General features: G+C 37.1%; 1 protein-coding gene across 1 annotated transcript; it reads left to right on the forward strand.

The window, feature by feature from the left end:
* The first annotated feature begins 6,435 nt into the window (after nt 1–6,435).
* Nucleotides 6,436–7,526, forward strand: LOC110285928 (olfactory receptor 9I1-like). The gene has a single exon (XM_021152406.1). It carries the CDS (start codon nt 6,510–6,512, stop codon nt 7,458–7,460), a length of 951 nt encoding a protein of 316 aa, XP_021008065.1. The 5' UTR covers nt 6,436–6,509; the 3' UTR covers nt 7,461–7,526.
* The last annotated feature ends 4,802 nt before the right edge of the window (nt 7,527–12,328 follow it).

A 12,328-nucleotide genomic window follows, 5' to 3' on the forward strand; every position in this document is an offset into this window, starting at 1 on the left:
TAAATAGGACTTATGAACCCCTCATGCTCCACTCAGAAATGCTGACTGTCTTCATCTTGTGCAGGCCTTGTTCAGCCAAAGACAGCTGCTGAAAGTGGCAGTGCAATGGCCCTGTCATATCCAGAAAACTTAGCTTTACTTCAGTCCTCCATAACCTTTGGCTTCTATGATCTTACTATCCTCTTTTACACAGTGGACCAAAAGCTTTGACAAAAGAAATGATATAAATGTCCCATTTGTGGTTGAGACCTCCACTGATACTCACTGTTCTCACTATCTTCAGATTTTAGTTTCTGTACTGGATAATCACTTACCACTGCACAAAACACTCAGAAACTCAAATTCTATTCTTCTAACATGGATACTGTAAGTGGTAGATATGGTGATAAGATGAGAACTGCAATATACTAAATGTAACATAGACACCTTGGAAGTGGATCTTGAAGGATGATGAGCTAGTAATCAACTAGGTACAGAAGCAAATGAGTTATATTCAGGCCACATGCCAGACTTACTCCTAAGAGTATGTAATCGTGCTTCCTTGTGGAATTCTAATAAAACATTGAAAGTGACTTTTAGGGTCAAAAAGCCACATGAGGACTAAAAAGTCTATATTACAAAAAAAAAAAAAGACATTCCCCTAAAATCCCCAGATCTGAGTTACAGTTCCACTATTATCCCTGACTAATTTCAGCCAGAATATGATGGTCAGTGACAAAAAAACGAGTGTACTACAGCAGGAGCTGCTGTTGAGTTCTGAGTGTTAACAGCTTAGGAGTAGTCATGAAATCCCAAAATGTTTTATTTTATCCCTTAGGATGTATAGAGAAGATGTGATAATGAGTCTTGTCTCTTTGGGTATTTGTTCTCTCTAGAGGAGCAGCTTCTCCCCGGAGTCCTTTGGCCTCCCTGGAGCTGAATAATGATCCAGGGCATTCTTTTCCACTGTATTATTATAACAGAACCAATTTCTAGTTCATTTTATATACCAGCCACGTTGTATTGTAAGAAAGTATATTTATGACTTAGGTTGGCCATCTGACCAACCTACCTGCTTTCTACAAAATGCTTAAACAAACACGTATTAGTTCCAAATCAGACCAAATGAACTCAGATGTAATATCCAACCAGGCACTTATGACATAACTACCTCATCCCTAAATTCCTGCAAAGATACTAGCTCCAAAATAACATCTATGCAAACTAAGAAAGATAACTACACAGAGAATCTGGTCTTTGCCATTGGAATTTATAATTAAATAATGCCGTGTCTATTCAGGAAGTTCAAGTCTTGTATGGGATACAAAGGTAAGAATGGTTCACTCTTGTTGATAACTCCTGCTTTGTTTTTATATTGAGGAAGGATCCTATTCATCACTAAGTCAACTTTTGGAAAACTCTCAATTTTGTTGTGAAGTTGAATTGAATACATTTGATGTGTTTAGCATTTCCTTATTTCAAAGCAAGATCTCAATACAGATTCTGTTACATATTGAGGCATTAATTCCACTAGAGCGAACAACATTAACATTGTTGTACTCTTTCAGTGTCCCTAATGAAACTCAAACTTTTGAAGAAAATGAAAGAGTTTGAGAAATGGTTGTAAGTTAAAAATAAGTACAAGATGTTGGAACCATTCACTCCCTGAAAATTTCTTGGGTGAGAAATGTTTTTCCCTCTCTATGTAGTGCAGATATCACATAGTTTTCTGTTGTACAAATAACAGAAATGTTAATCCTGAAAGTGTCCTTGTCTGAAATGTGAACTAACCATACAATTTTTCTTTCCTCTTTTTAAGGTATTCTTTGCTTAGAAATATGTTACCTTCCTGTACTCTGGGCTCATTCCAGGATGACAGTACATAACACACCTTCCAGTATAACATAGTATAAAACTAGCTTTCAGTAGCCTTGTCTCAAAGGATTTCCTTCTGTAAAATATCATAGTAATTGTGTTATGTAAAAGTCCTGTTTTTTTGTTTTTTTGTTTTTTTACCATTTCTATATTCTCAAATTACTTTGTTCAGAAAACTGAAGTTTGTATTAGCTAAACAATTTTACTAAAAGCATAACAAAGAAAACATGGTAAAACAAGACAGAAGAATAAAAACATATACTAAAGAAAATTCCAAAAATCAATGTTAATATACTTCTTCCACAGAAGTAATATGCTTGATGGTCCTAGAGAAGAATTTTAATATTTATAATTTGGGGGTTTAGTCTGAAGGAAAGGACCTTCTCTTCTCCTAAACAGGCAAGGTGGTTTGGTATATATTTGTTGTTCTATTTGGTATGAAGTTAGGAAGTTCTACATTCAAATATATTTTATTGTACTAATGGCAAAGTTCATTAACATCTCTAGGATTTATCCACATAATATTCAGGTAGACATAGTGGGAATTGCACAGACTCAGTGTGGTTGCATTGGCACCCTCCTGTAGTCACCTACTCTCCACTCAACAACTTTGATTAGCCTCTCTATCTTTCACAGAGATACCACTTTTCAACCACAAAACATAAAAGGACTTTGAAAATTTCACAATAGATTTTTAAGAAAGGTATTGAAATATACCATTTTTTCTACATTGAAAATGAAAAACATTTGATAAACTGTGGGGAGATTTATTTATTTAAATTATAAAGATGTTACAAAGTATATAGAAAGAATGAAAAAGATTTATAACAAAAAGAGCAGAATTTATACTAACCCACTTGAACTTCTCTCTGCTGGATAATCTTAGATACATAGAGATTTAACTTCCTCTTAGTGATAATAGATAACTGCTTTAAATGGTACCATACAAACAAAACAATTTGACCACATTGATAATTTAAATGCTCCATAATCATAACAAGAAAGACTATTCCAAAGTAACAAGTAACTAACCAGGCTTTCCTGCTCTGCATATACAATTCTCAAAAATATAATGATATAGAAAATTAAATGAGGGAACATTACATCATTAAGTTGGATATATAAATTTAAGGACACAATTAACATATTTTAAACATATGTGTTTTTAAACATATAAATATAAAGAAATGTACATATCTGGATATATCGTTTAACTATACTAGAGTCATAGCCATCAGGATAGTGTCCAGGAGTGAGACAGTGTGACCAAGCATGAACAATTTCAATAAAATAAAGACAAGCCTTGTCTTGATCAGGGTGACTATGATCAGGAAGTAGGAAGGCATTTAGTTTTGGATGTTAGACCCAACAATATTATATTGAAGTAACTATAAATCCTTGTAGACAATCCCTACATGCTCTCTAAATTCAATAATTTCTACCATACAAGTGTAAGTTTTCAATAATGTAAATATTGAGTAAATCTTTTCAAGGGCCCCAGTGAGCCTGTACTCCTCATCACAAAAAGCATAGATTGTGAAAACAGAAATTTCTTTAATCATCATCTGATCTATCTCTACTCTTTTCTCAATGTAAACAAGGATGAAAAACAGACTTCTAAGATTTACTTAATGATTTCTTATCTAGAGACCACAACCGTGGAGCCTGAACAATAGGAAGAGTACCTTACAAAGAAGCTAACTCATCCCTGGATGCTCCTGCTGGAGAGTGATGGAGGGAATAACACAGAAAAACCTATCCTGTGTTCTATGGCATGTTACCTGGAATTGATCTTAAAGGGACATTGGACACAAGAGCAGTTTCCACTAACCCTTCATTAAAAGTCTGTGTTGTTTATAAATCAAGTATGGTAATTAATAAGACCATGATGATCTTACAGATGTCCAGACTTAGTCAGGCCTCATTTGAAGATTAGATCCCAGTGAAATTCACCCTTATGTGTGAAACATGGAAATACAGCAGGGATCCTTGCAAGCCACAGAGCCTGCTGCTAGTCTCAGATCGACAGACTATTAATTATTTGACTTTGAACAGCCCTTAACTTGTGCCAATGTTCTCATTAGCAAAATAATAACAATATTAAATCATGTCACAGAACATGAAAGTAAACAAAACTGTTCACAAATATTAAAATCTATGAAAATAGAGGTATTATGTTGATTTAGGTTTTGTTGTGTGGATTATATTTTCACAGTGGAAGTCTCATGTTGTCATACCAAATAAAATTCTAGGTTGTGCTAATGAAACATAATTTATACATGGTCTAATTTGGATAATTACAGGATTAGTTGTATATATAAAGACTGCAAGTTAGGAAGTTCCAACTTGAACTAGTGTGTAATTAGGATTCAGCTCAAATTATTCAAATGAAACAGAATAGAGCAGAGGAAGCAGAGGTCTTAGATGGGGACTCAAGTTCTCTCATAAATGAGGGCAATGGATAGGTCAATATATCTGGTCTTATTTTCTCACCTAAACTTCATGGCAATAATTGATAAAATACTACAAGTAGAATGTGAATGATGGCAATGTCTTCAAAGAAATGGAACATAAGTATTTCAATTTTCTTTAAAAAGCTTCCTGGAGCCACATGAATATAAGGTACTTTCATGGCAATTCTGGATAGAATAGTTAAAGGGTCAGCAAAGCACAATTGTGAAATGATGTAAGAACTGAGCCATATGGTAAAATGGTATTAGAGGAATGCAAAATTGTTATAACTCAGTGTGTAGAAATTTAAGTATAATTTCTTTGAGCAATTGGTACATAAAAGGAAAAGAACATTCATTGTCTTGGTATTTGAAAACTTCTGGAAGCAAGAGAAATGTGGGAACAGACTCCCTCTAGATTGTCAATTATACAATTTTGTCTTTGGTAGAAAGCATATTTGCAGTCATATAAAGGAAACATCACTTACAACATTTAGAGCCTATAAGCAAAGTATATTAAATTTAAATAGATTGTTACATGAACAAAGTAAATGCACAAAATATTTTAATGGGACATAAAAGAAAATAAGTGGGGAAGAATTTCCTACTATATTTAGTGACATAAATTTCTTTGTCAATTATTGGCATGAAGTTATATATGTGTATATGCAGAAATGATAACAAATAGATGTATAAATAGAAATGAATATATTATGCTAGCTAAATCTGATTGTAATATTGGCAAACAGCTGACATTATTTAGCTCTTTCTATGTGCTGGAAAGTGCTCTTCTCTACATCCTGGCAGAAAATTATGTTCAAATACCCTAATGATACAAGTGTGATTTTTTTCTTATGTTTTATATCCTTATGAGGGATATAAAATTGAAGTCCAGAAACCTGTATTTAGATAGATATATTGGATGAATAGATGGATAGATAGAAAGACAGATAATATGATATGTTGGATAGGAAAATATGAAGAAGGAATCTAGGAGGAGCAGAGATAAAAGGGTAATATGGTAAAAGGCAAAATATGACATTCCTTTAACAAGAAGAGTCTCTCTCTCTCTCTCTCTCTCTCTCTCTCTCTCTCTCTCTCTCCATTGTATGTGTATGGGGGCAGGGGGGGGGAAGTATGCACAGACCTGCTCTGGTTTCCTACCATGAAATGATAGAAAGAGACTATTTGAAGGAATAAAGGGAACAGAATAATACATAGAGGAAGACAGGGACAAGTAGGGGGAGCATAAAAATAAGAACAAGAAAAGACACCATCTCACACACAAACACACACACATACTTTGTGTGTGGGTATGTGTGTACATGTGTATAATATGTTATATTTTATATATATGTGTGTGTGTGTGTGTGTGTGTGTGTGTAAAGAAACCAATAACCTTTATATGCTAAGTAAATTATATCCAAAAGCAATTGAGGTACAAAGTAACGTGACTTGACCAAAGGCTCTGACATTAAAAATAACTACAAGTTTGAACATACTTGTAAATGTGATGTAACAAGCAGTGCAAAAAGTGAAGTGTAATATATTAAAGAAGATACATTTTGATTTGGAGTAATAAATACTGAAATAAAATAAAGAATTTTAGTTATTAATACTTGAATAGATAATTTGTTTTGCTAAATAGTTAAATGATAACAAAACATGTGAATGTGCATTGTAAGGGATGAGTCAATATGAAGAGTCAGGCCTCTGTTTATGTACTCCAGAAAGGCATTGTGGGGGAAGGAGATTAAACTAATACCAGTGTTTGAAGACTAAAACTAAGGTCAGTACAAATATTATAAAAAGCAATAAAACCCAAGTCCAAAATGAGATATATTATATTGAACTTTTGGTGGATAGAGGGTCATATGTGAACTAGATGCCTACAGAGCAGATGTGAGAGTATTTAAATTGGAAGAGAGGGACAGACATCTTTGTACCTTCTAAACCTGAGAAGTATATGCCTCTTATCTTTACAGAAATCTCCCAATTTATACCAGAATTAACTAGAAACAGAAATTTGAAAGAGCAAAACTCTGATGTATGAAATGAAGATTCAAGATTTCTGAAAATAACGTCTACAAATACTCAGGGATTATATATTTAATTTCCATCATAAGGAAAAAGACTATCCTTCAGTTGTGGTTTCTTTACAAATCACTCTTAAGTTCTGATGAACAAAGTCACTACATTGAATCCATGGCCAAGAATAACATTAGCACAGTAACGGAATTCATTCTAATAGGCTTTAATGACCACCCCAAGTGGGAGATTCCACTATTTCTGGTATTTCTTAGCTTTTATCTTATCACCATGCTGGGAAACTTGGGCATGGTCATTCTTATCCATGTAGATGTCCAACTCCACATCCCAATGTACTTCTTTCTGAGTCATCTCTCTGTGTTGGATGCCTGCTATACCTCAGTCATCACCCCTCAGATACTGGCAACGCTGGCTACAGATAAAACAGTCATCTCCTATGGACGTTGTGCTGCCCAGTTCTTCTTCTTCACTATCTGTGCTGCTACAGAATGTTTCCTGCTGTCTGTAATGGCCTATGATCGCTATGTTGCTATTAGCAATCCACTGCTCTACACTGTGGCCATGGGCCCTAGAAAATGTTGGAGTTTAGTAGTAGGAGCATATGTCTGTGGAGTGTGTGGGGCCATTCTGCGTACCACATGCACCTTCTCTCTCTCCTTCTGTGAAAATAATCAGATCAATTTCTTCTTTTGTGACCTCCCACCTCTGCTGAAGCTGGCCTGTAGTGACACAACAAATATTGAAATCATCATTGTCTTCTTTGGGAATTTTGTAATTTCGGCCAATGCCTTAGTCATCCTCATTTCATACATGCTCATCATCAAAGCTGTCATGAGAATGAAGTCTTCAGGTAGAAGAGCAAAGACTTTTTCAACATGTGTCTCCCACCTCACTGCTGTGGCTCTTTTATTTGGGACACTCATCTTTATGTACATATTTAGTGGTTCAAAGAAATCCCTAGAAGAAGATAAGGTTGTGTCTGTCTTCTACACTGTGGTCATTCCCATGCTGAACCCACTAATCTACAGCCTAAGAAACAAGGATGTCAAGGCTGCATTCAAGAAGGTTACTGGTAAATGGCAGGTCTCCCACAGCATACAATACTGAGTGAGAGGCTTCTCATCTTAATAAAGATTGTCAGTGTATCCTAATAGACAACGGCACTACATGCATGCAGAACCCATGAACAGAAATAAAGCAGACAAGTCATTCCAGGCAAGGAAATATATGAATGTGGTGAACTTTGTATCTAAAACATTCTGCAATGCTTTATTCTTTCCCCCATTACTAACATTCAGTTCACCATGTCAGTCACTTAATCCCTGCTTTCCTCTAATTAAAGAATTAGAGAATCTAAGGCCCAAGGTTGCCTCACCTGATACTAATCCTTAACATTTTTCTGTTGGCTTTTCCCCTCTTAACATTACTGTGTTTTCTTTTCTTATTTTCATTATTGTTTTTATATTGGATATTTTATTTACAGTTCAAATTTTATCCCCTTTCAGGTTCAATCACTCCAGAAAACCCCCTATACCTTTCCCCTCCTGCTTCTTTGAGGGTGTTTTCCTGACTGTACTGGCTGGTTTTAGGTGTCAACTTGACACAGCTGGAGTTATCACAGAGAAAGGAGCTTCAGTTGAGAAAATTCCTCCATGAAATCCAGCTGTGGAACATTTTCTCAACTAGTGATCAAGGGGGAAAGGCCTCTGTGGGTGGGACCATCTCTGGGCTGGTAGTCTTGGGTTCTATAAGAAAGCAAGTTGAGCAAGCCAGGGGAAGCAAGCCAGTAAGGAACATCCCTCCATGGCTTCTGCATCAACTCCTGCTTCCTGCCCTGCTTGAGTTCCAGTCCTTACTTCTTTCAGTGATGAACAGCAATGTGGAAATGTAAGCTGAATAATCCCTTTCCTCCCCAACTGCTTCTTGGTCATGATGTTTGTGCAGGAAGAAACCCTGACTGAGACACTGATCCATCCACCCACTCCTGCCTATGGACCCTCATATTCCCCTACACCGGGGCATCAAGCATTCACAGGACTAAAGGCCCCTTCTCACACTGATGCTCAACAAGGCCATCCTCTGCTATATATGCAGCTGGATCCATGGATCCCTCCATGGGTACTCTTTGTTTGGTGGTTTACTCCTTGGGAGATGTGGGGTATCTGGTTGATTGATATTCTTGTTCTCACTATGGGGATGCAAACCCCTTAAGATCCTTCAGGTCTTTCCCTAACTCCTCCATTGGGGACCTCATGCTTAGTCCAACAGTTGGCTGCAAGCATTCACTTCTGTATTTGTCAGTCTCTGGCAGAGCCTCTCAGGAGACAGCTATATCAGCTATATCTTGGCAACCACAATGGTGTGTGCATTGTGACTGTATATGGGATGGATCCCCAGGTAGGGCAGTCTCTGAATGCCCTTTTTGTCAGTCTCTGTTCCACACTTTGTCTTTGTATCTCTTCCCATGGGTATTTTGTCGTCCCGTCCCCCCCGCCCGCACCTTCTAAGAAGGACTGAAGCACCCACACTTTGGTCATCCTACTTCTTGAGGTTCATGTTGTGTGTGAATTTTATTCTGGGTATTCTGAGCTTTTAGGCTAATATCCACTTATCACTTAGTGCAAACCATGTGTGTCCTTTTGTGATTGGATTACTTCACTCAGAATATTCTCTTAACATTACTGTGTTTTCTATATCAAAGAATTTATCTGAGAATCTAATTAAACTAATTGAACTTTTTGTTTTCTTCTTAATATGTCACCCAAAACTCCAAGAAATATTGTACAATATAAGTCCCTTCATCAATATAGTGTCTTCTTACTTGCTCAGTTTGGGACAACTTAAAAATGTCTTGCCAGGAACAGCAATATGAACTCAGAGCTGTGTCTCTAGTTGCATATGTAGCAGCAGATGGTCTAGTCGGCCATCAATGGGAGGAGAGGCCTTTGGTATTGCGAAGATCATATGCCCCAGTACAGGGGAATGCCAGGGCCAGGAAGCAGGAGTGGGTGAGTTGGGGAGCAGGGTGGGGGAAGGGTATAGGGGGTTTGGGGAATAGCATTTGAAATGTAAATGAAGAAAATATCTAATAAAAATCTTTTTTAAAAATGTCTTGCCTGTTAATAACTCACTAGCTTTCTTCTTTCATGTTAGTATGGTATCATTGAGATGAAGTTAAGCAGTTACTTATGTGAAGGATTCCACAATGGCCAAATATAGATTCTGAAAGAACCATGACTTGCTGTTGATTATCATCATACAGTCTAATTTGTAAGAAGTTCTCACCAGGTATTGTATTGGTATAGGGATTTTAGTGAGTACAGAGACATATATACAACTGAATCTCATTTACTCACAGATTCCCTGAAAATAATTGTAACTCCTTCACTAAACTTTGAGATCTTTCATAGCTGTGCATATTCTTTTATTCTACATTAAAAGTTCAAAGTAGATTAGTGTTCCATCACTGCTTTTGCAGAAATTTGTGAATGGCATGAATGGTTCTGTTTGCTTTACATAGTAACTCTGCCAAGTAAATAAAGATTTGGTTAACTAAAAAAATGTCTAACCAATAACTTTCCCAAATTGAGACACATTCCATGGGTGAGAACCAATCACTGACACTATTAATGATACTACGTTATGCTTGCAGACAGGATCATAGCATAACTGTCCTCTGAGAGGATCCACCCAAACCTGACCAAAACAGATGTAGAGACCCACAGCCAAACATTAGATGGAGCTCTGGGAGTCCTGGAAGAGCTGGGGGGAAGGACTGGAGGACCCAAAGATGATAGGAACCCCACAGGAAGAACAAGTGTCAACTAATCTGGACCTTGGAGTGCCCCAGAAACTGAATCACCAACCAAAGAGTAAACATATATTGGACATATACCCCTTGCACATAAGTAGCAAATGTGCAGCTGGTTCATTATACAGATCCCCTAACAACTAAGTAGGATCTCTCAATGAATCTAGTGCCTGCCTCTGGATCCCAATCCCCTAACTAGGCTGCTGTGTCATTCCTCACTGAGAGGTCCTGCATTTATTTGATTTGTTTATGGTGGAGGGGAAACCCACTGGGTTCCCCCTTCTCAGAAGAGAAGTGTAGAAGGAAAGACAGGGGAGTTGTGAGAGGGAAACTGGGAGGATGGGGCCGGTGTTGAAATGTTAAATAAATAAATAAATAAATAAATAAATAAATAAAGGAAAAGGTGAAAAGATTTCTATGATTTCTATGTTGCAATTAGGAAACATTTCCTCACTTTCCTGTCAACTCTCTCAACCTTCTAATCCATGTCCATTTCTTTGTGTCAATGTTTATGCCCAAGAACACTGTCTAGCAGTGACCCCCAAGGATCCATTGGACAGAAAATTAGATAGGAAACTGTTGCTAAATTTCCTGATCTACTTTATGCTTTGCCCATATTTGCTCTTAGGACTATAGCAGCATTCTCTGAGGAACAACTCTCCCTACCACATCTCCATTCACTGAGGAATACACTTCTTGGTACAAACCTACAGTACCCCTAGACCTTTCTTCTCAGTCTAGACTGGTTCCTTTTCCTACTGCATCCTGCTTGAAGAAACCCCTCTTGTTAACACATTTTAATGTTCTCAGAACCTAACCTCTTGGTTCAGAAAAGATACCTCTAACTTTTTCCCACAGCCTACCTGAGATTTTCCTCCTAATCAAATCTCCATTATTTTCTGACACCCACCAAAGCAGAAGCTGTCTCTACTGAAGAACCCACAGCCATCATGATTTCCTAGGACAGAAAGGGGACCACAAATCAAAGGTCAGAACATCCAACAAACAAACAAATAGGACCAGATTTAACACCAAGAAACACCTAAATATAATTCTGGATATTTAGACCTTAGAACAAAAATCACAAATAGAAACACCAAGAACAATATCTCCAGCAGAACATAATAATATTAATACATTAGGCCCTGAGAAGTGCAATATAGCAAAAGCACAAGACAAGAACTTCAAAAAAACTTGATAGTATTTCATAAAATTTATTTTCATCATATTATCTCACAATAACTTCTCCAAATTCCAGGCTTCTCTCTCTCTCTCTCTCTCTCTCTCTCTCTCTCTCTCTCTCTCTCTCTCTCACACACACACACACACACACACAAACAATTTTGTGTCCTCAGTTTTTTTATCCCATCAAGTCAAATTTGCACTGCCTATATATTCTCAGGTGTGGTGCCACCCACTGAAGCAATCTACATGGGGCAAAATTCTGAAAGACAACTGATTTTTCTTCTCCAAGCAACTATCAGTTGCCAAGAGCTCCTCTGCTTGAGTTGGATGCCCACCTCCTGTCTCCAATGGTTGGATGCATACCTGCTGTCTCCATATTTTGATTTGGTCTAGCTTAAGCTTGCACAGATAGACATTTTGCTACAGTTGCTTGTGAATTCATATATGCATCCTACTGTGCTGAGAAAACACTGTTTCCTGGTAGTCATCTATCACCTCTGGCTTTTACAATGTCTCTACCTCTCTTCCACAATGATCCCTGACCTTTAGGAGGAAGCAGTTTTATATGGATGTCTCATTTAGGACCGGGCAATCTGCAGTCTCTTATTTTCTGCATTTTGAGTGGTTGTGAGCCTTTGTGTTAACTGCCATCTACTTCAAGAAGCTTCTCTGGTGAGAGATGAAAATACATTAATATATGAGTAAAAAATAGATTATTAGGAATTAGTTTAATGGTGAAAAACAGGGTTCAAAGCTGAGTAAGATGATCACTTCCTCTAGTAACATGCCTAGTACCTTCCAGCACTATAGGAGTTAGACAGTAAAAAGAAAGTTTCCAAATCAGTACCAGCTCAAACTACTCTAGTCTTACTTTCATTCAACATAATGTGTTGCGTCTAGAAGCCTATCATACTTCCATGTAAGAATTATTTTCCACTCAAAGAAGTGGGGACAAAGATTGCTGATGAAGAAGGGAACA

Source organism: Mus caroli, chromosome 19, assembly GCF_900094665.2.
Source record: "Mus caroli chromosome 19, CAROLI_EIJ_v1.1, whole genome shotgun sequence".
In the NCBI taxonomy this organism is placed as follows: Eukaryota; Metazoa; Chordata; class Mammalia; order Rodentia; family Muridae; genus Mus; species Mus caroli.